This window comes from Hyla sarda, chromosome 7 (assembly GCF_029499605.1).
Source record: "Hyla sarda isolate aHylSar1 chromosome 7, aHylSar1.hap1, whole genome shotgun sequence".
Taxonomy (NCBI): Eukaryota; Metazoa; Chordata; class Amphibia; order Anura; family Hylidae; genus Hyla; species Hyla sarda.
The window spans coordinates 137,262,642-137,287,357 of NC_079195.1; the positions used below are offsets into that span (position 1 = coordinate 137,262,642).

The following is a 24,716-nucleotide window of genomic DNA, read 5'->3' on the forward strand; positions in this document are numbered from 1 at the left end:
CCATGGACTGCAATGCATTTCAGGGTGGATCATTTGGGAGATCTGCTCAGAAATCCATTACCATCTATGGGAGCGGCAATGTAGTCTGCGCGATCCTAGTGCAAGAAAAGTTACGTTTTAGCTAATGCATATCCTCAATACTTACTTGTGGTCTAATGCGGAGGAATTTCTATTACTGAGGACCAGCACCTTCATTATGTTTTGCAGTATCCATGGCAGCACAATGAGAGAGCCTGGAGGTGCCAGCATCAGCATGAGGGGACCATATGGCAGCACAACGACAGAGCCTGGAGCTGGCAGCAGCATGAGGGCCATGCCAACTGAGGGTTGAGTCTGCGGAACCCACCGATTGTTGACTGGGGGTGTTGGATGTCACTTGGGATGAAGTGGATGACCGAGTGAACCAATCAATCACAGCTGCTGGGTTGCTGGTCGAGACATGACTGCTAGCCGACACCCGGAGCTCAGACCTCTTGCTGTGACTCCTGCTGCCCCTAGTCTGCTGCGACCTCTGCCTGCGCCTGATGAGTGGCAGAGGCCTAAATTCCTCTGTGCATGTCTTGGCTCTTCTCTGCCTGACATACTTATACACTAGCTGAGTGCGTATGTTACACATTTGAGAGGAAGACAATGTGCTCCACAACGCTTAAAACTGAATTAGACTACAGAAACAAGTGTGTAGCTTTGTCTGGTCTTTCACAGTAACTAGGCCCAAATTAGTTTAACAGGAAAATATATAAAAGGACATGTAGGTGTACATACAGTTTACACTTATGAGAGGAGGACTAGGCGCTCCACTACAAACTGTATACGGCTACAGAAACAAAGGTGTAGCTTTGGCTGGCCTTTCACAGTAACTAGGCCAAAATTAGTTTTTCAGGGAGAAAAATTAAATAAAAAAAAAACACCTACACAGCCCAAGTATGCACAGGTTACACGTATGAGAAGACAATACGCTCTGCTACACAACTTGTATTAGGCACTGTAATCAGGTGACTATGGCTTTTCGTGCTCACTAACTGGTCCGTTAGCTTTACAGTTGTTGTACAACCAACTGCAGCAACACAGAATCGCTGTGTAGTAGAGCCCAGTACAGTATTATTAGTCACAGATTTGGAACGGTCCAGAGCAGCATAGGTTTGCAATGGGGATTTTCTCCTGCTCTGGACAGTTCCTGATACAGACATCAGGTGTCAGCAGAGAGCACTGTGGACAAGACAGAAAAGAAATTCAAAGAGAAAAGAATTTCCTCTGTAGCATACAGCTGCTAAAAAGTACTGGAAGGATAAAGATTTTTTAATAGAATTCATTTACAAATCTGTTTAACTTTCTGGCACCAGTTTATTTAAAAAAGAAATGTCTTCCACTGGAGTACCCCTTTAAGTCACTGGCCGCCGATTATATAGGGCTGTGACATCACAGGGGTAGCTGCCTGCTGCATGTGATTCAGGGTCTTCCTGCCTACCCAGAGTTCCTTGCCCCATGTCCTCACATGTGGATCTGCCATTTTAGATACCCTGGAGCCTGGACCGCACTAAATGGAGATTAATTAAGTGATTTGTGCAATTAAAAAAGCTATAGAGAAAAATTTAGAATATGTAAAAACAGATAAAAGCCGCAAAAATAGAGACAGAAAGACTCATTGCCAAAGAGTAAAACGAACCCCAAAATGTTCTTTAACTATATAAATAGCAAAAAGGTTAAAAATGAAAGTGTTGGCCCTTTAAAAGCAAAGAAATTATAAACGAGGATCAGGAAAAAGCAAAAGATATTATACAAATTCTTCTCCAGGTGAAATGCCAGGTGAAATACAGCGAGATAAGGTTAACTCCCCAGTACAGGTCACCTGTCTAACCCAGGAAGAAGTACAGTGCCGACTACAAAAAAAAAATCTAAAGATACAAATCACCAGGTCCAGATGGCATTCACCCTCGTGTTCTATAGGGGCATAGATGTTCTATAGGGGCATAGATGCCGACGAAAAGGAAATAATTCTACTGCTGTACAATTCACTAGTCAGACCACACATGGAATACTGTGTACAGTACTGGGCACCAGTGTACAAGAAAGATATAGTGGAGCTGGAGAGGGTTCAAAGAAGGGCAACCAGAGTAATACGGGGAATGGGGAGGACTACAGTAACCAGAAAGATTATCAGAATTAGGGTTATTTAGTTTAGAAAAATAGAAGGCTTAGGGGAGACCTAATAACTATGTATAGATATAGAGAAATCTCTCCCATGATCTATTTATACCCAGGACAGAATCTATAACAAGGGGGCATCCTCTACGTCTTGAGGAAAGAAGGTTTCTACACCAGCACAGACGGGGGTTCTTTACTGTAAGAGCAGTGAGACTGAACTCTGTAAAAGAATTCAAAAGGGGTATGGATGCATTTTTGGAGAATAACATTGATGGTTATGTATACTAGATTTATAGGGACAGAACGTTGATCCAGGGATTTATTCTAACTGCTATATTTGGAGTCGGGAAGGAATTTGTACCTCTAGTATGAGTGTTTTTTTTGCCTTCCCCTGGATCAACTCAGTAGGGATTCATTAGGGATATAGGTTGAACTTGATGGACTCTGGTATTTTTTTACCCTTAAAGGAGTTCTATAATGCATTTTTTATTTACATTATAATGTTCCCCTTGGCTTTACCTTTAAGTGGATGTCTTTCTTTCCTAAATCGGCCCAGCCATTCCTCTGCTACCTCTTCCTGAATTTCTGCCACTTCCTGGTTATGGAGCCCTAGAGGAGGATGTAAAAATCATCATCCCCCAAGCTCCCTGGCTCGTCTTTCCGGTCTCTCAGTGCCTCTCTCCTCATCCCCCCCCTCCCCTACCCAAGTCTCTCCCCTCCCCTATCCTTGTATCTCCCCTCCCCATTCATTTCAATAAACACACCCCTCCCTGCCTCCCCTGCCATCCGCCCCTAAAATTATCATATCCTGCCCCTCCAAACCCTGCACCAATCATGGTGTCCTGTGGCTGCACGGAGCTCTTGCTATGCGAGTACACACAGCTAAATCTACTCGTGCAGCAGGAGGAAGCAGCCTGAACTCCCATAATGGTAAATAAAAGTTCCCCTTCCCCCAAACTCCATTTGCATTACAATAAGGGTCTGTACATAGGGAAAGGCGTTTTACATACTGTAAAACACCTTTCCCTGTGTTGCACAAAAAAAACTTACTAAATTGCTTTGTGAATCTCCCTGTTAGTTACGGCAACGTAACTAACAGGGAGATGATTGGCTGAGCACGTGTCCGGTCCCGGCACAAAGATCAGTGCGCAGGCGCGGACGGACGCCACTGATAGGCTGGGGGCTTACAAACTAGTTTGTACAGCCCAGCGAATCAGGGATGTGCAAACGAAGACGGTATGAATATTCAAAGTGTGGGAGTGACCCACAGGAGGCAGGGGCGGCCACAGGAGGCAGGGGCAGACAGCGGGGAGGGTTGCAGAAGCGGTGACGTTTCGTTACCAAGATGATGCGCTGACACAAAGAAGGTATGGGGTACGAAATTCATAGCGCAGAATGACTGGCCGAACTTCTGGTTTCTGAGAAGTCGGGGATTGCGGCAGATTTGGTAATGCAGGTGAATTACAATGTTATATACTTTCACAATAGGTTTCCCATGTTATGAAAAAAAAATTTCTCTGGAGTACTCCTTTAATTAGATGTTTCTATGTTACTAAATCGCGGCCATATTCGGATTTGTTGCGAAGCAATTTTTTCCTGAAATTCGTAACAAATTCGGATTTGTCAGATTCCATTTGCTCATCCCTAGTGATTATTACACACACATTGTGAAAGTAAGACAGGAAAAGGGTGTATTCCCCTACCTGATCAGGGAGAAACCGGAGGCCTAGTTAATGAGGCAAGGAAAGTTTGTTATAAGTAAGTCAGACAATGTGGACTGACAGAGCTCTCCCCTAGATCACAGATTGATGCAAGGGGGGGAGGTACCATGTCCCTTTGCTAGATGGGCACACAGCAAATGGCTGTGGTGGACACACCAAGCGGCACCAGTGTGGACTGTGGCATTATCGTGGAAAACGAGAGGAGTGTTCTTTCCCAGAGGGACTGTCAGATGAGCTGGCTGAGGAACACAAGATAAGCTAAATGTGAACTATAGCATAAGAAGTTGCAGATGGAATGTGGAAGGGAGCTAGTCCAGCAGTGGTATAGTCAGAGCATGTTGGCATATGTAGGTAGTGGCCCAAGAGCCGTGTGTTTATTTTGTTCATTATTTTATTTATTTTGTTGTACCCGCAACCGCAAATGAAATAAACCTGGCGAGGAGCCAGACCTTGCATGAAGCTGCTCTGGCATGTTGACTGCTGGTAAAAATGTGCCCTGTACGAAGTTGGGACGTTCCCGATGATCCCTGAGCTATTCCCCCTGGGGTCTTTCACTATTTTTCAGATTTACATATTGCTATGTGGTATAGCCCTGAGTTGACATTTACTTTTACATTCAATACTATGAAATTCAAGTAAATGGGGCAAAGGTGCAATACCAGGATAGCCCATGAGAAAAAGTCACATTGTTTCTAGGAAAAAGCACTCTTCTTTTCAAGTGGTTGAATATTTAGCTGCACAATATTCCAAAGTAATCATTAAAAGAATTTTTAAAAAATTATATATATTTACCCGTTTTGGTCCACTGAATATTTTCCTGGCGTTATCCTTATTTTTATCTCCTTGTCTGCTGGCAGGTTTTTTAAAGACAGGTTCAGCATAAGGATCGTCTACAGAATCTAAAATTATAATATATATATAGAAAAGATTTCTTATAATGTATAGTCAGAAAAATTCATGGAGAGATATTGCAGACCAAAGATCAAGAAGAAAAACTAAATTTAAACATCAATAAAAGTATTACTTTTTAATAAACAATTCTCTTGGGAAGAAAAATAAAAAATAAAAAACACATTCAAGCCCCATCTCCTTGCTTTAGTTTTCCTTATTTTTGACATGGATTAAAACACATTTACACCTCTGTTCTATTTCCGTTATTTTTCAAAAGAGCAGGAAAAAAATCGGCAACTCACCGCAACCAGCTGAATGAAATCTTTTATTTCATACTCACAAATATGTTACATGGGAAGAGGGTAGAGGGAGGGACACAGGATGGCGACCAAGCTCCGTTTCGCACGGTGATCGTGCTTCCTCCGGCCGGAGGAAGCACGATCACCGTGCAAAACGGAGCTTGGTCGCCATCCTGTGTCCCTCCCACTACCCTCTTCCCATGTAACATATTTGTGAGTATGAAATAAAAGAAGAAGATTTCATTCAGCTGGTTGCGGTGAGTTGCCGATTTTTTTCTGCTCTTTTGAAACGTCTTCTTGCACTATTGTTAATCAGAGCACCACCTCCACCACGCTGCCATTTCATCATTGTTCTATACTCAAAGAGAAGCAGTGCCGTGCTAGCTATCTACGAACTGTGTCCATCTATTTCCGTTATGCTTATCCAGTTCCAAAAGAAAAAAGCAGATTTACAAACTGAGGTCAGTATCAGATGAGCATAATATAGACTTAGAAAAATGCATCAGTGTTATGCTTGCCACACGTCAAAGCCAGGTTAAACCACTGAGGCCATAACAGAGCTGTGTGGCGGCTGTGATGCAGCAGAACATTATCAGGGAAGCTGCTTGTAGCTTCGGTCAATATCAAACACTGAATCTGACTTTCAGCTACGTTGTAGTTCTAAGGCTGGGTTCACACTAGGTTTTCTCCCATACGGGAGCGCATACGGCAGGGGGGAGCTAAAAGCTCGCGCTCCCGTATGTCACCGTATGCGCTCCCGTATGTCATTCATTTCAATGAGCCGACCGGAGTGAAACGTTTGGTCGGCTCATTTTTGCGCCGTATGCGCTTTTACAACCGGACCTAAAACCGTGGTTGACCACAGTTTTAGGTCCGGTTGTAAAAGCGCATACGGCGCAAAAATGAGCCGACCGGACCGAACGTTTCACTCCGGTCGGCTCATTGAAATGAATGACATACGGGAGCGCATACGGTGACATACGGGAGCGCGAGCTTTTAGCTCCCCCCTGCCGTATGCGCTCCCGTATGGGAGAAAACGTAGTGTGAACCCAGCCTTACATATAGCCCAGCGTTAGGACAGGTCCAGATGAGCGTAATTCACATTCACTTCTAGTCCTATGTCCCAGCCTGAGCCCTAGCACCTGTACTGAAAGCGTCAGAGAAGTCTGTGAAGCGTACAGGTCATTTGAAGACCCATGGCCAGAAGGGGCCTTACAGTCATAGTACTGATTTGAAAATGTGTTCCTTGTCGGAAACATGCTAAGGCTGGTGTCATACAGATTTTTTTAATTTTTTTTCTTTTAGTTAAAGCCAGTAGTGGATCCCGCAGGAAAAGCAGCATGGCGAATACATTAAGCAGATCTGTTGTAAACATTTCTGTGGCAGCCCCATTCATCTGAATGCATCTTGTAGAAATGTTTGCTGCCAAAACAATCTCATTCAGATAAAACATTTTTCTAACTATTGGGATCTCTGGAAAGCAGCCATATGCAGATCTAGCATTCAGGGATGTAGAAATCTTATCGCCCCTAGCCCGGGACATGCAGTTCTGGGCAGGTGAATTTTTCAGGGCTCTAGCCCTGCTTCTGGCAAGCAGGCCAGACCTGAAAGACCTCGACAAGTACAGTGGCGTGGGCTCCTGACTCTTTCCCATTTCATACCCGGCGGCCTTCAGCTGATATCACTAGCTGGGGGGGGCGCTAATAGCCAGCATGCGGCCATCGTCGTTGCTGCCTATTAACCCTTTAGATCGCCGCTAAAGGGACATGTAAATGCTCCCTGCCTGGTGGGTTACTGTGGAGATAGCCAGAGGGCTTGCCTCTTTTTCCGCGTCATTGATAGAGCCTGGCTGGACCAGGGATCATCAATGAAGCGCAGAGCACACAGGTCAAACTAATCAATCAATCTAGTGATTCCTCCTAAGGGTGCATTCCCACCTGGTGTATAAGCAGCGGGAAATACGCTGCGTATTCCTCGCTCACTATACACACAGGGCTTTCGGGCAGCAGCCGTATGTGTGCAGTGAGTTTTGGAGGCGGAGCCGCGCATCAGTCGCGTCGGCACACGGCCCAGTTTCCAAAACTCACTACACATATAGGGACTGCCGCCAGAAAGCCCTGTGTGTATAGTGAGCGAGGAATACGCAGCGCGAAATACGCTGCATATACGCCAGGTGGGAACGCACCCTAAAAGTCTAAGTGTCAAAAAAAAAGCTTAACCCCCTTAAGAACTTAAAAATCATAACTCTTATATTTTCATCCACAGACTAGTATGAGGGCTTGTTTTTTTGCGCGACCAGTTGTCCATTGTAAACCCATCACTCACTTTACCATAAAATGTATGGCGCAACCAAAAAACTACTATTTGTGTGGGGAAATTTAAAAGAAAACCTCAACTTTGCAAATTTTGGAAGGTTTTGTTTTCACGCCGTACAATTTACTGTAAAAATGACATGTGTTCTTTATTCTTTGGGTCAATACAATTAAAAGGATACCCATGAAAACATACTTTTCTATTACTGTTGCGCTTAAAAAAAAAGAGAAAACGCAAACTGTTTAACCAAATTAGTACGTTTAAAATCCCCCTATAAGACCTATAACTTTTTCATTTTTCCGTATAAGCGGTGGTATGAGGGCTCATTTTTTTGTGCCATGATCTGTACTTTTTATTGATATCATATTTGCTTATATAAAACTTAATACTTTATAAATTTTTTTGGAATAAAATGTTATAAAAAAGCAACTATTTTGGACTTTTTTTTTTTTACCTTCACCGTACGGTATCATTAACATTTTATTTTAATAGTTGGGATATTTACGCACGCGGCGATACCTAATATGTATATGTATATGTATGTATATATATATATATATATATATATATATATTTTTTTTTTTTTTTTTTTTTTTACACTTTTGGGGGGTGAAATAGGGAAAATGGGACAATTTACGTTTTTATTGGGGGAGGGGTTTTTCTAATTTTTTTTACTTTTTTTAAATTTATTTTTTTACTTTTATTTTTACACTTTAATAGTCCCCATAGGGGACTATTTATAGCAATTATTCGATTGCTAATACTGTTCAGTGCTATGCATAGGACATGCACTGATCAGTATTATCGGTCATCTTCTGCTCTGGTCTGCTCGATCGCAGACCAGAGCAGAAGACCCGTGGAAGGCAGCAGAGGTAGGTGAGGGGACCTCCGGCTGCCATGCTGGATGATTGGATCGCCGCGGCAGCGCATTGTTAACCCCTTAAGGACCCAGGGTTTTTCAGTTTTTTTGCATCTTCTTTTTCTCCTCCTTGCCTTTAAAAAAATCATAACTCTCAATTTTGCACCTAAAAATCCATATGATGTCTTATTTTTTGTGGCACTTATTCTACTTTGTAATGACGTCAGTCATTTTACCCAAAAATCTACGGCAAAACGGAAAAATCATTATGAGACAAAATTGTAAATTTTGGGGGCTTCCGTTTCTACGTAGTACATTTTTCGGTATAAATGACACCTTTTCTTTATTCTGTAGGTCCATACGATTAAAATGATGCCCTACTTATATAGGTTTGATTTTGTCGTACTTCTGGAAAAAATCATAACTACATGCAGAAAATTTATACGTTTAAGATAGTCATCTTCTGACCCCTATAACTTTATTTTTCCGCGTATGGGGCGGTATGAGGACTCATTTTTTGCACCATGATCTGAAGTTTTTAGTGGTACCATTTTTGCATTGATAGGACTTATTGATCATTTTTTCATGATATAAAAAGTGACCAAAAATGCACCATTTTGGAGTTTGGAATTTTTTTGCGCGTACGCCATTGACCGTGCGGTTTAATTAACAATATATTTTTATAATTCGGACATTTCCGCACGCGGAGATACCACATGTTTATTTTTTTTACAGCATTTTTTTATGGGAAAAGGGGGGCAATTCAAACTTTTATTAGGGAAGGTGTTAAATGATCTTTATTCACTTTTTTTTTTTTGCAATGTTATAGCTCCCTTAGGGGGCTATAACACTGCACACACTGATCTTTTACATTGATCAGTGGTTTCTTATAAGAAACCACTGATCGCTGATTCTGCCGCTTGACTGCTCATGCCTGGATCTCAGGCACTGAGCAGTCATTCGGCGATCGGACAGCATGGAGGCAGGTAGGGATCCTCTGGCTGTCTTCTAAGCTGTTCGGGATGCCGTGATTTCGCCACAGCTATCCCGAACAGCTCCCTGAGCTAACCAGCATGCTTTCACTTTAGACGCGGCGTTCAACTTTGAACACCGCGTCTAAAGGGTTAATAGCGTGCGGCACCACAATCAACACGCGCTATTAGCCACGGGTCCCGGACGTTGTTAGAGGCCGTTGCTACAAAGTAAAGCTTCTCCTTAGACTCCAGTCGACTGATCTTGCACATTTAGTACCTCTGCTTTTCTCTATGAGCCACAAAAGACCTGACTCGATGAAACTAAAGCAGTTTTTGTTCCTAGACTTGCGTTATATTGTCCAGTCGTTGTTGATTTCTGATGAGTATGTTAGTTATATACAGTTTGGAAAGAACTTTTTTCATTAGGCCAGACCCCTAAATGAAAATGTCAGTATGGTGCCCTGAAATGGCCATATTGCCCTAAATGTTCACCGAAAGTCTGAAGAGAGAGGCCTTTCTATGTGTAGCAGAAAAATCAAGTGCCTATGTGAGGAGTAACAATTAAAGGTGTGACTCTAAGATGAATAACTATGTCACGTATGGCCCAAATGTACTTATGCCTACAAAGCTATCCAACCTGAACTTGCTCATTTCTATTATTAACCCCTTCCCGCCCTAGGACGTATGCATACATCCTGGCGATATTCTGCTCCGTGTGACGTTCTGCAGGAGATCGCAGGCAGGACCCGGCTGTCAAAGCCGCGGTCTTCTCGCAGCCGATCAGGCCAGAATTGCGCCGGTCTTGGCAGCATTAACCCCATAGATGTTGTGATCAGTCCTGATCACGGAATCTATGGGGTTGACAGGGGGAACAGCAATCCCCCTCGATGCGATCAGGAGATCCAGCTGATGGCCTCCTGTCAGCCTAGTATGGGGATGTGGAATTTCTATCGCCCGACGTCCATGCAGTTCCAAGCACCAGGCAGGTGAATTTTTCAGGCCCTTAGCCCTACTTCAGGCAAGCAGGGCCAGACCTGAAAACCCCCGACAAGCATGGCAGCACTTAGAGGTGTGTATGGAGCGAGCTTCAGACTCGTGCCCGCTCCATACTCTGCAGACCCGGCTGTTTTCAGTAGCTGGAGGCCGCCACTAATAGCCAGCATGCGGCTCGCTATAGAGGTAGCCGGAGGGCTTACCTCTGCTTCCCTGGTGTCCGTGGCTCTGTCATTGATAGAGCCTGGCTGGACTAGGCTCTATCAATGGATCACAGAGAGTTCAAAAGAACTCTATTGATCTGTATGAGGAATCTAATGATTCTTCCTAAAAGTCCCCTAAGGAACTTATTAAGTGTAAACAAAAAAGTTTAAAAAGACACATTAACCCCTTCCATATTAAAAGTTCAAATCACCTCCTTTTCCCATATAAAAAACATATAAACATAAAAATAAACCACTAACAAAGTACAGTATGTCACAAAAAAAAAAAAAAAAAAAAACACAATCTCAAATCACATCGCTAAGTAAAAGCATGTCAAAGTTAAAACCCCCGAAGAGACACATGCCAAATTTGAAAAATTGGTCTTGGTCATTAATAAAAAAACAGGCGGTGTCTTCAAAGGGGTAGTCCAGTGGAGAAAAACTTATCCCCTATCCTAAGGATAGGGGATAAGTTTGAGATCACGGGGGGTCCGACCGCTGGGGCCCCCTGCGATCTCTCTGTACGGGGGCCAGGCTCTCCGGCCAGATAGCGGGTGTCGACCTCCGCACGAAGCGGCGGCCGACACGCCCCCTCAATACATCTCTATGGCAGAGCCGGAGATTGCCGAAGGCAGCGCTCCGGCTCTGTCATAGAGTTGTATTGAGGGGGTGTGTCGGCCGCCGCTTCGTGCGGAGGTCGACACGCCCCATTCCCGCGGGCTGTCGGGGCTCCGTACAGGAGATCGCGGAGCCCCCGCGATCTCAAACTTATCCCCTATCCTTAGGATAGGGGATAAGTTGTTCACCACTTGGTTCACCACTGGACTACTCCTTTAAGGGGTAAATAGACTAAATTAGCTGCTCATTGTAAAAGCAAACTATTTAATGTGATGGCATGGATCCAGTCAGGAAACCATACAAGTTTCTAATCATATTTTATTTCATAACTTAAGTAAAAAATAGATAGATAACTACATCACCCGTACAGCCATTCCTTTTAGAGGGCATTCATTCTACCATGAACATACAGCAGTTTCTGAATATCTGGAGAAATCTACAATACTTTGCACCGTTACCAAGAATTCCCATTTGTGCTTAAATATGAAACTCATCGTACATGTAATGGAAGATTATGTGACCCGTTCACCCTTTAAAGTAAGTGACGAAAGGAAACTTCTGTAGATAGTACAAATAGCTGGAGCCCACCACCTATTTACGGATGTGTATAGCTATTTATGTCACTTACCTTTGTTTTTGCTTGGGAGTGGACTACTACTGCTGCTGGTTTGAGGGGTGAGTGGCTTTTCTGTAAAATGTGGTGCAAAACGTGCATTTTTTTTCTCTTATTAAATTTACACAAAGTTTTGGGCAAATGTGCATCAAACATTCATGAATTGCTTCCCAATACTACTTACCAATATTATTTGCTGACTGCATACTCTGCAGATTTGTACCGACTCCAAAGATGGATTCACTGCACTCTGCCTCCATCACTGCACTCTTTGCCATCTTTTTTGATTTTCTCTCTTTTTGTTGCCATTCATCTTCATCCTCATCATCACTCTCACTCAAGTCATCAAATCCAAAATATTTTATTCTATAGCTTGACTGTCCAAAAGTTTTAGATGCACCATCGCCACCACCTCCATCATCTTGGTCATCAAACCCAAAAAACTCCAACTTGGCATCCTTCTTGGATTTCGTATTACCAGGGCGAAACCTTGTGGTTGTTTTTGCTGTTGCAATATCAGCTTTTTTTCTAAGACGCCCTGCTTCCCCTAAATCTGTAGAAGGGCTTGCAGTTAACTCATCCATACTCCGTTCCATGCTATCCTGTATGGTAACATTACATACAGACAAACATGATGGGTGGAGAACGGTGTAATCTCTAGTCCGACCAGTGGGTCTATTACCACTGCTTTTATTCACAGAATTGGTCTTGTCTGTGTTATAACTGGCACCATCTAACAATTTATCGAAGTTTGATGAACCTTGCGTAGATTTTGCTTTGCTAGACCTACAGTATGTCCTGCAGTTACCAAGTTTCACACCACCCTGGAGAGAATCTTCACCTATTTGCTCCTCAGGGTCTGTTGGTTGTTCTTTAGGTTGGATGCCGTCTTCTTCAACTTTAGGACTACTTGCACTCAAAGAAAACTCAAAGTCTGGAGTTTCTGAGTTTTCATCAGTCAGATCTTCCCAGTCAAACAGTCCAAACCTCTGTGTCTCTTGAGCCTGTTCTTTCAGTACAGGGGAATCTGGTCTCTTTACAGGTTCCAAGACCCAGTCATCTGTGTCAGTGGCAAAACTAGAAAGAACTGATTCCACAGGCTTTGTGTTACTATTACATGGTTTTGTGGAAACTCCAAAATGTAATGTATCAAAAGACATTTTGCTGTCAAAGTCACTCTTCTTTTGAGCAGTATAGCTATTTTTGTCTTCTAGGAAGCTCTGTGCATTACCTAATAAGATAGAACAAAACAAAAAAACATGCATTTAATACAATTGGCTTTATACACCCAGAGTTAAGGTTACTATCACTTATGTACTATTTCATGACATGGGAATGATTATAACTGAGCAGGAAACCATCAGATGAGTTCTGCCAACAAATACCTGCTGAGGCATTATGAGTCACCCTAGTTACAGGTAATCCTAGGACCTGTCATGCTTCTTCTAACGTTTAGAACTTAGCAAATTGAGGATAATAATTACTTTATAGAATTCAAAGTATGAAACCTCCCAACAATAGACTTTTATTGCTGTAAATATTATAATGGACAGTCACAGTATGGAAAACAACCGCCAGGTCCCGCTAATACTGGAGAATGGTTCTAAAAGACTGGTACAAAAATCCTTCCTGCTTCCAAAGATGTACTATCTACTAGTCAGTCACTTCATGCTTTACGCTTAAAGGGAATGTGTTATCAGAAAGTGACCTATTGTTTAAATCAAGTACAATGCAATAATAAAATGCATAACAAAAAGTGCCCATAGCCTTTAACCTCTTAAGGACCCAGGGCATACCTGTACGTCCGGAGTCCGCTCCCGTTCTATAATGCGGGGCCATGCCGTAGCGGGTCGGGCTCGGCCGGGACCCATGGCTAGTAGCGCACGGCACGGATCGCGGTGCCGCGCTATTAACCCTTTTGAACGCCGTGTCTAAAGTGAAAGTAAACTACCCCCGGCTAGCTCAGCGGGCTGTTCGGGATTGCCGCGGTGAAATCGCGGCATCACGAACAGCTGTAGGACAGCAGGAGGGTCCCTTACCTTGCCTTCTGGTGTCCGATCGCCGAATGACTGCTTAGTGCCTGAGATCAAGGCATCAGCATTCAAGCGGTAAAAGATCAGTGTGTGCAGTGTTATCGTCCCCTATGGGAGCTATAACATTGCAAAAAAATATATAAGTGAAAAAAAAAGTTGGAGATCATTTAACCCTTTCCCTAATAAAAGTTAGAATCACCCCCCTTTTCCAATTAAAAAAAGATATAAAATACTGTGTAACTAAAAATAAACATATGTGGTATCCCTGTGTGCGGAAATTTCCGCATTATAAAAATATATAGTTAATTAAACCCCACGGTCAAAAAAAATTCCAATGTCCAAAATAGAGTATTTTTGGTCACTTTTTATATCATGAAAAAAATTATTAAAAAGCGATCAATAAGTCCTATGAATACAAAAATGGTACCGATAAAAACTTCAGATCACAGTGCAAAAAATGAGCCCTCATACCGGCCCATACGCAGAAAAATAAAAAAGTTATTGGGGTCAGAAGATGACAATTTTAAACTTATACATTTTCCTGCATGTAGTTAGGTTTAATTTTGTCGTACTTCTGGAAAAAATCATATGTAAGTAGGGTATAATTTTAACCGTATGGACGTACAGAAAGATAAGGTGTCATTTTTACTGACTAATATACTGTGTAGAAACGGAAGCCCCCAAATTTACAAAATGACGTTTTTTTTTCCATTTTGTCTAACAATGATTTTTTTTTCCGTTTCGCCGTAGATTTTTAGGTAAAATGACGTCATTACAAAGTAGAATTGGCGGAGCAAAAAATAATCCATCATATGGATTTTTAGGTGCAAAATTGAAAGAGTTATGATTTTTTAAAGGTAAGGAGGAAAAAATGAAAATGCAAAAACGGAAAATCCCCGGGTCCTTAAGGCGTTGTCGAGTGAAAATGATCTTAACATGGATAGACCGGGCCTCAGTTCTGAGAGCACGTGCATACTGTAGTTGGAAAAGGCTCTATTTATTTGTATGGGTGCGTCAGCGATGCCCGAGTTATGTACTATATCATCTTTGGTGCTCCCATACAAATTAGTGGAGTGCGTCCTGTTAACTGGGGATTGCTCTAACAAGTGTGGCAATAGCAGGGAAAGCATGTTTCTTATTATAAAGTATAAGAGGGGCACAACTTGGGGGGGGGGGGACCAGAGCATCTACTGTGGACAGGGCGAGGTGAGAGTGCTGCAGTTTATCTTACAGCTTTAGACACTTTATGACACTGTCAGATAAAAAAAAATATTTTATATGTTGTACATCTTGGCAACACAAATTTTTCAAATATAACTTTATAAATTTCTTCTTTTTATAGAAATCATGGCTTTAAAAAAAAAAATAAATAAATAAAAACACACCACTAGGGGTCACCATACCATCCAGAATATAAACCGGTATGGCTGCAGCATCATCTTTGTCCAAGCTGTAGCAAAGGCTTGGGCAAAGTCCAGCAAGAGAGGGTGGGGCTAGTCCTATTAGACTCCTGTCTGAAAACATAGAGGAGGGGTGACAGAAAATTACAAGATGAAAATTCAAGTGACCAACAGATAAAAAGGTATATGAGAGAAATATACGCGCTAGACACACAGAAATTACTGAGAAACATAACATTTTTTATGAGAGCTACTCTTTAACCTCTAGAAGACAAAATGTCAAAATGCTCAAAGCATATGAAATGCGCTCAGGTGTTGGGCGTAATTCATACTGGGTTGGTCCCAGCTGCTATCAGGCGTACCTGTCAGATCCAAAAAAATAAATTGTTATATGTTACTCTGTACCTCGTCCTGAAAATGTATATGTTATTTTTATGTCTCTATCACCCTTTTTCACTAATAAAATAGCATATTACAGCTGCACAACATATTTTCCATCTTGTAATATGGAGCGGTTGTGTCCTCTTGTCTGCACTGTGATGACTCCTCCGCCTGCTGACTCAATGCTCTGAGTGAGCCTGTCAGCCCCTTTCTGTAACCCTTTCCTCTCTGGTTTTATGCTGTACACACACATACAATGATTATTGGAGATTGCCTGTACTCTACCACCAAAGACAATATGGTGAGTGTATAACTTATATCTTCCTGTTAGTCATGTGTTACATCCTGGAGTCCTGTAATGCTGGCACAATGTTTGGATAGCTTTTTTTTTACAGCAGTGCTGCCTTAAAGGACATCTGCAGCGGTACAAACACTTATCCCCTATCCTCAAGATAGGGGATAAATGTTTGATCGCGGGGGTTCCGAACGCTGGGGCCCCCAGCGATCTCCTGTACGGGGCCGCGGCTCTCCCGTGCAGGGGGCGTGTCAGCTGCAGCATGATGTTGCGGCCGGCACGCCTCCTCCATACATCTCTATGGGAGAGGGGCGGGGAGGCAGCATTTGTGCCTCCCCGCATCCCCCATAGAACTGTATGGGGACGGGGAGGAGACTGGGCGTCACCATCGACCTCTAGGTTGACGCTACGTCACCATGGGCGCTATTGCGCCCCGTTAGGGAGATCGAGGGGGGTCCCAGCGGTCGGACCACCCGCGATCAAACACTTATCCCTTATCCTGTAGATAGGGGATAAGTGTAATTCCGCTGCAGTTGTCCTTTAAGCTGTGTGCCTACAGCTTTTGCAAAACTACAACTTCCTGCATGCCCAGACATCCTATGACTGTCCAGGAATGCTTGGCATTGTAGTTTTGCAACAGCTGGAGGCACATGTTTGGTAAAACTCTGTTATAGCAGTGTTGATTTAAGCTGTGTTCTTCCTGCAGCCTTGTCAGCCATCTCGTGTCCATGACCCTTAGACACGCTCAAGCTGCTGTAGGACTCGGTGTCCCAGGAGGTATGGGGACCCCTAGTGGTAGTATTTTCAAAGGCAGTTTAATAAAATGTAAACATTTTTAAAGTAAACTAGTTTAGAAAAACAGTTGTTTTGCCAAAATATACAACATAAAAGTTTTTTTTTACCCGACAGTGCCTTAGATGCTGCAATAGAGGACATCTCTTAATAGCAGACACTTTTATTCCCCGTGAGTGTCCGCTATTGGGAGATTCTGCTGTATGTGTATTTATGAGAGATATATAAATATTATATTATATACACACACACACACGCACGCACGTTGAAGTAGAGTAAAAAAGTAAATTGCATAAACGTAAATACCAAGTCCAGAACTGCTGATTTCTGGTCACTTTATATAGCAGAAAAAAATAAAGAGATCAAAAAGTCTAATAAAAATAGTCTCAAGGCAACGGAACGCATATAGTTTCACAGTCTGGCAGTCACCCCTCTGCACATTCCTTGAGCTCCCCCATCTGATTTGATGTCTATGACTTTAGATACACTGTATCTGAGGTTGTAGGCTATATGCTAACAGTGCTATGGAGTCAGAGTTTGACAAAATTTTGGGTACAATGCACCAGTTCAGACTCCTATTAAATTTAGATTGGAATTTTAAAAAAGCAAGTTTAAATGTCCCAATTCACAAAAAAGTTATAATTGATGACTTCTCTACTGTAAGAATAAAGACCGATGCATGCAGTGCCTCACGCAACAGCAAAACGAACACGTTAAGTGACCGTGAAGAAGCATGCTTTTCATGTGCTTCACTGTATAACATGCAATGCACAATTAGGAGCGGCAATACTTATACTTTCCATAGTGTTGTGTTCTGCTGTTAAGAGAACCCATGGGTAACCTAGCCTCTCACTGATAATGTTTTTTTGCAGGACTAGAGACACTTGTATATGTGAAGGGAATGGAGGGTCAATAGTTCAAGACTGAAGCTGTAAACCATTGGAAAAACTGCTGTCATTCAGCTAAGGCTATAAAAACTAGTAAACTTGATTGTTAGCTTAAACTTGAAACATGACTATGGAATTCTACTAGGGAAATCATGTTTTATAATAAATGCCCCTTCCTGGATCCTCCCACTGCCCTATCTTCAGCAGAAGATCAGAACACAAAAAGGAGAAGGCAGCAGCTTCTGCCCAACTACCTCTTTCAAGGAATGTATAAAATACATTTGCATATTAATACAGAGGAGTCGGAAGTACAAAAAACTGCGGAGTCGGAACATTTAGCTACCGACTCCAAAGCCCTGTATGCTAATGAGACTTAGTAACACTGATCAGGAAATTTGTTAGGCTGGGTTCACACTACGTTTTTGCCATACTGTTTTCAATCCGTTTTTGTAAAGAATGGATTTTTGTATGGCAAAAAAACGGATGGAACAGTATGGAAAAAAGTAAACCGTATGCGTTTTTACAAAAGAGTATACTGTTTTTAAAAGTGCATACAGTTCTGTCAGTTTCTATAAAAAAAAAACAAAAAAACATACGTTTTTGAAAATTTTGTCCATTTTTAATGGGAGGGGTCTTGGGTGGGGACTTTAGGATTCAAATGCGCATGTGCAGAGTAAAAACGTATACGTTTTTCCCATAGGGAACAGTATACATGTGCGTTTGTCATTGATGTCCATGTTAAAAAAAAAAGTATGCGGCTGCAGTTACGGTTTTTAAACCGGAGTCAAAACAGTGGTTGACCACAATTTTGTCTCCGGTTTAAAAACCGTACTGCAACCGCATAAGTTTTTTTTTTTTTAACATGGACGTCAATGGGAAACGCACATGTATACGGTTCCATACAGGAAAAACGTATACGTTTTTACGTTGCACATGCACATTTGAATCCTAAAGTCCACACCCAAGACCCCTCCCATTAAAATTGGACAAAATTTTTAAAAACTTATGGGTTGTTTTTCTATAAAAACTGACGGAACTGTATGCACTTTTAAAAACAGTATACTGTTTAAAAACGCATACGGTTTACTTTTTTCCATACTGTTCCATCCGTTTTTATGCCATACGGTTTTCTTTAGAAAAACGGATTGAAAACAGTATGGCAAAAACGTAGTGTGAACCCAGTCTTATATGGATTCACATTTGTAGCCAGTTTTATTGGGGGTAGTTGAACACACAATATTGAGGTTAGAGTGCCCCTAGAATGGGTTCAAGGTCCCATCCCATGTGGAGTTTTTATTTATTAAATTGGTTTTAGAGAGTTTCCTTGTATGTTGCATCAGGTGCAATAAATGTAACTGTATTTTCATGAAAAGATGTGCACCACTTTAGAGTGTTTTTTTTTTATTAAAATTGACCCATAACACGCTTTTATTTTTAGTTACGCTGCTCACCATGCGGTTTAAAGTTTTATTTTCATATGCCGAAATTTTCGCACATGGCGATAGCAAATATGTTTATGTTAATTTTTTGTTTACAATATTTTATTTGAAAAATGGGGAAAAAAAAGGGGGTGATTTCAACCTTTTAGAGGAAGGGCTTTTTCAATTTATTTTTTTAATACATTTTATTCACTATTTTTTGTCCCTATAGGGAACTATTACGTACAATTCAGGTGATCACAACTGACAGGAAACTGTATTTTACCAATTTTGGATCCAGCGATCGACTGAGGGTTAATTCCGGGCATTGGCGTGATCGTTAATTCCGAGCATTAGTGGCGAGTCCGGACTGCCATTACTCACCAGCTTTGAAGTGAGCTCAGCTCTCGAGTTCACTTCATAGCAGGCACAGGGTATAAATGTACGCCCTGTGCCTTCTAGGATTAAAAATCAACAAAGCCAAGGTATTTTAACGTTTTTTTACGGGTGCCAAAGATAAAGCATCATGTAATGCTTCTGTTGATTCATAAGCTGTAAGGCTTTTTTAACAACCCCTTTAAGCAACAAGGCAATTCTATAGGACTCCTATTTGGAAAGTTTTTACATATATTTTAACAAAGACTTAAAAAAAACTGTCCAATACTTGTACCTGTGACCGTTTTCTTAGGTGAACTAAGATGTTTATTATCTTCAGTGATTTTGTTAGAATTTTTCTCTTTCAGTCCATGTAATGTACTGTCAAATGAAAGATGTTTGTATGACACTGTGGATTCTGAAGGATGATCTGTTCTGTTATTAGCATCTAACACAGGGGTGACATTCTCTGAGCCTGTTGCACCCAAGCGTTCTGAGGATTGTTGAGTGACGCTCTTGGGCTGAGAGATATTTTTCGATGACACTGGCTTTGACTCTTCATCACTATCAAATCCAAATGGATCCTCCGCCATGTCATCATCATCGTCAACTTTGGTTCGCTTTGGGAGGTCTGCAACATCTGATTTGTGATTCTGTCTCTTCTGTCCTACTTTGGCCACAAATGTGGTCTCTCCCCATTTTGTACTAAGAGTGGTTCGTTTATTGGAGAACACTTCATCGAACTTAGAGCTTCCATTCCCACCCTTGCGGCTGTACGTTTTCCCAAATCTGGATGTCATGTTGAAGCCTGTTTCATATTCTCTGTGATAAAAAAAAAACATATATAAATATCAACGTTAAAACTTAGAATAAGAAAAATAAATGAAGATTATGCAAAGCTATATTGGCCACATCATGTAGACAAGCTGCATAAATACTAGACGCATGTATATTTTTTAAGACCAGTAGTGAATACATAATCCCAATATCTATCAATCATGAGCCTAGAATCAAGGCTTTTCTCTCAAAAGTACGGTAACTGAAGGAAGGAAAGTCTTCTCTTTGTAAGTTCACAGCCATGAATGAACATTGGTGTGACGTACTCAGACTTCTGATGATGTTCTGAACACATTGCTGCTGATCATTCAAACTGCAGTGTGTTCAAAAGGTCACCAGAAGAGAAGGGAAAACACAGACAACTAAACTGTGTAATATAAGACCACACAGAGGGAACTGGATCATACAAGGTTCCCAGCAATTATTATTACCAAAAGAAAATTGGGAAGTGCATGTTAAAACGTAACCTTTACTATTTGCATATAAAATACACCACAATAGTGAACCCAGTGAAAATGTGACACTAGTTAGTGCCTCTTGCACTATACTAGTATTGTGTACCAATAACATCAAAAAACGCCGAACGCGTTTCTACTGCGTATAGCAGTTTCCTCAGGGGCTAAGAAGCGTCGGTACATCAGTACAAGACAAAGTTTTATGTCTAAAGTTAAAATATCATGTAAACATGGGTCCCAGTACACAGGCTATTAACCTCTTATGGATACGCCCTGCATTCCGAGTCCTTAAGGACGCAGGGCGTATCCATACGCCCATGGGAATTCCGGTCCCCACCACTAGCCGGTTGGGGACCGGAGCCGGATGCCTGCCGAAATCGTTCAGCAGGCATCCCGGCATATCGCCCAGGGGGGGGGTCATTATGCCCAATGTCCAGTCCAGCGATCTGCGGCGATTCCGGGTCAATCGGGTCTCCAGTGACCCGGAAACACTGGCTGATCGGGGCCGTCTCTGACGGCCCCGAACAGCCAGAGCCAGCAGGGGTGAGGTGGCACTGGTGCCACCTCACGATCGCCATGATTCGTCGGCCGGTTTACCGGCCGACTAATCAGGGCGCGTGCTGCGGGTGTCACTCCCGCAACCCGCTCCGCCCCTCTTCCGGAGGACGTGAGCGGGAAGACGACACCGGGTGCTGGGGACCCCGATCCCCGGTGTCCCTGTTGGGATCGGGGCCCCAGGAGCGACTGCCGCGGCGAGGGACTGACCTGCAGCGGAGCAGCAGCGGGAGGTGAGTGACAGCCTCCTGCTGTTGCTTAGCAACAGCTCCCAGCATGCAAAAAGGGCATGCTGGGAGCTGTAGTTATGCAACAGCAGGAGGCAGACCACCACAACTCCCAGCATTCCCTTATGGGAGAGCTGGGACTTATAGTTTTGCAACAGCTGGAGACACATTTTTTCCATGGAAAAGTGTACCTTCAGCTGTTGTATAACTACAACTCCCAGCTTGCAAAACCAGCTAAAGTGCATGCTGGGAGTTGTAGTGGTGCAGCTGCTGGTTGCATAACTACAACTCCCAGCATGCCCATTGGCTGTCGGTGACTGCTGAGAGTTGTAGTTTTGCAACAGCTGAAGGCACACTGGTTGTGAAACTCAGTTTTTTTTTTTTTAATCTAACTCTGTTTCACAACCGGTGTGCCTCCAGCTGTTGCAAACTACAACTCCCAGCATGCACCGTATATGCTGGGAGTTGTAGTTTTGCAACAGCTGGAGGCACACTGGTTGTGAAACACTGAGTAAGTTCACAAACTCAGTGATACATAACCAGTGTGCCTACAGCTGTTGCAAAACAAACTCTCAGCATGTACAGTCTGTCAGCGCATGCTGGGAGTTGTTGTTTTGCAACAGCTGGATGTCCCCCCGCCCCAATGTGAACGTACAGGGTACACTCACATGGGCGGAGGTTTACAGTAAGTATCCGGCTGCAAGTTTGAGCTGCGGCAAATTTTCTGCTCAAACTGCCAGCGAGAAACTTCTGTGAACCCACGCCCGTGCGACTGTACCCTAAAAACACTACACTACACTAACACACAATAAAATAAAAAGTAAAAAATACTACATATACACATATCCCTACACAGCCCCCCTCCCCAATAAAAATGAAAAACGTCTGGTACGCCACTGTTTCCAAAACGGAGCCTCCAGCTGTTGCAAAACAACTACTCCCAGTATTGCCGGACAGCCGTTGACTGTCCAAGCATGCTGGGAGTTTTACAACAGCAGGAGGCACCCTGTTTGACAATCACCGGCGTAGAATACCCCTATGTCCACCCCTATGCAATCCCTAATTTAGGCCTCAAATGCGCATGGCGCTCTCACTTTGGAGCCCTGTCTCATTTCAAGGCAACAGTTTAGGGTCACATACGGGGTATCGCCGTACTCGGGAGAAATTGTTTTACAAATTTTGGGGGGTATTTTCTGCTTTTACCCTTTTTAAAAATGTAACATTTTTGGGAAAACAAGCATTTTAGTAAAAAAAAAAAAAATTGTTTTTTTACATATGCAAAAGTTGTGAAACACCTGTGGGGTATAAAGGTTCACTTAAACCCTTGTTACGTTCACCGAGGGGTCTAGTTTCCAAAATGGGAGGCCATGTGTTCTTTTTTTGCTGTCCTGGCACCATAGGGGCTTCCTAAATGTGACATGCCCCCCGAGCAAATTTGGTCTCAAAAAGCCAAATATGACTCCTCTTCTGAGCATTGTAGTTCGCCCTTAGTGCACTTCAGGCCAATACTTAGAAGAGATGGGGTTACAAATTTTGGGGGTATTTTCTGCTATTAACCCTTGCAAAAGTGTGAAATTTGGGGGGAAACATTTTAGTGAAATTTTTTTATTTATTTTTTTACGTATGCAAAAGTCGTGAAACACCTGTGGGGTATCAAGGCTCACTTTATTCCTTGTTACGTTCCTCAAGGGGTCTAGTTTACAAAATGGTATGTCATGTGTTTTTTTTTGCTGTTCTGGCACCATAGGGGCTTCTTAATTGCAACATGCCCCTCAAAAACCATTTCAGAAAAACGTACTCTCCAAAATCCCCTTGTCGCTCCTTTGCTTCTGAGCACTCTACTGCGCCCGCCGATCACTTTACATAGACATATGAAGTATGTCCTTACTCAAGAGAAATTGGGCTACAAATTTAAGTATACATTTTCTTCTTTTACCCCTTGTAAAAATTCAAAAATTGGGTCTACAAGAATATGAGAGTGTAAAAAATGAAGATTGTGAATTTTCTCCTTCACTTTGCTGCTATTCCTGTGAAACACCTAAAGGGTAAAAACGCTGACGGAATGTCATTTTGAATACTTTGGAGGGTGTAGTTTTTATAATGGGGTAATTTGTGGGGTATTTCTAATATGAAGACCCTTCAAATCCACTTCAAACCTGAAGTGGTCCCTTCAAAATTTTGTGAAAAATTGGAAAATTGCTGCTGAACTTTGAAGCCCTCTGGTGTCTTCCAAAAGTAAAAACATGTCAATTTTATGATGCAAACATAAAGTAGACATATTGGAAATGTGAATAAAAAAAATATATATATATTTGGAATATCCATTTTCCTTACAAGCAGAGGGCTTCAAAGTTAGAAAAATGCTAAATTTTCAAATTTTTCATCAAATTTTGGGATTTTTCACCAAGAAAGGATGCAAGTTACCACAAAATTTTACCACTATGCTAAAGTAGAATATGTCACGAAAAAACAATCTCGGAATCAGAATGATAACTAAAAGCATTCCAGAGTTATTAATGTTTAAAGTGACAGTGGTCAGAATTGCAAAAAACGTCCGAGTCCTTAAGGTGAAAAAGGGCTAAGTCCTTAAGGGGTTAAATACAATAGTTATGCAATTAGACACAGAGTGTAAGCTGATGTACAAATTAGCTCATCAAAAGACTCCCACATCATCAGAAGGCACCTGTAAATGAAGAAAAAGCAGAATACACTCCATCAGGATACCGTATTGGTTCATAAAGATATATCCAATATTAGGACATTTGTCCATTTGTATTGCCTGTGGAGAAAGCGATTTAGCCATCGGCTAGCTACTCACGTTTATGGAGTCTTAATTGGACAAGCGGGGGACCGAGCGCACCTGCAGTGGCAGGGAGCCTAACTCAGGCTACTAGCGCTCTGTCCGCTGATCGCCGGCGTCCGGATTATATCCGGAACGCCGGGGATCATGTGACCGCTTCTCCGGTCAGCTGATCAAACCGGAAGTACGTCAGCGGCACTGCCAATAACCGGAAGTGCCCGTGGAACACAAACAGGGGGACCGCTCTTGCGCAATATGCTCCCCCATGCGTTCCAATTTGAGTTTATATTCTCTGATGTGTACCTGAGTGTGCCTATTTGTTCCTATTATAGTATGCCAGTTACTTTGTTTTTACTTACCAGCCGGAATCACATTCATTATTCTTTCTTTATGCTTAGTTACGAGCATTATCAGAGTTTAACCAATCACCTCTGGTGGGTGGGGTTAACCCAGACACTCAGGTACACATCAACAGGGCTGTGGAGTCGGTAGATAAATGTTCCGACTCCGATTCCAACTCAGACTCCGGAGTTTTCTGTGCTTCCGACTCCTCTGTATTAATATGTGAATGTATTTTATACATTCCTTGAAGGAAAGAAAGGCAACATACACGTCATTACCACAGGACTACTGGC

General features: G+C 42.4%; 1 protein-coding gene across 6 annotated transcripts in view; it reads right to left on the minus strand.

Moving 5' to 3' along the window:
• WAPL (WAPL cohesin release factor) overlaps positions 1-24,716 on the minus strand; it is a 119,340-nt gene that overhangs the window by 69,292 nt on the left and 25,332 nt on the right. For 5 of the 6 annotated variants that reach the window (XM_056530793.1, XM_056530797.1, XM_056530798.1 and 2 more), the window contains 4 exons: positions 19,503-20,029; positions 15,045-15,173; positions 11,811-12,857; positions 4,656-4,762 (listed from right to left, as the gene is read on the minus strand). In XM_056530793.1, the coding sequence (XP_056386768.1) occupies positions 4,656-4,762; positions 11,811-12,857; positions 15,045-15,173; positions 19,503-20,007 (1,788 nt within the window). In that variant the 5' untranslated portion in view covers positions 20,008-20,029. The remainder of the gene's footprint in view (positions 1-4,655; positions 4,763-11,810; positions 12,858-15,044; positions 15,174-19,502; positions 20,030-24,716) is intronic. The other variant, XM_056530799.1, reaches the window with a different exon arrangement.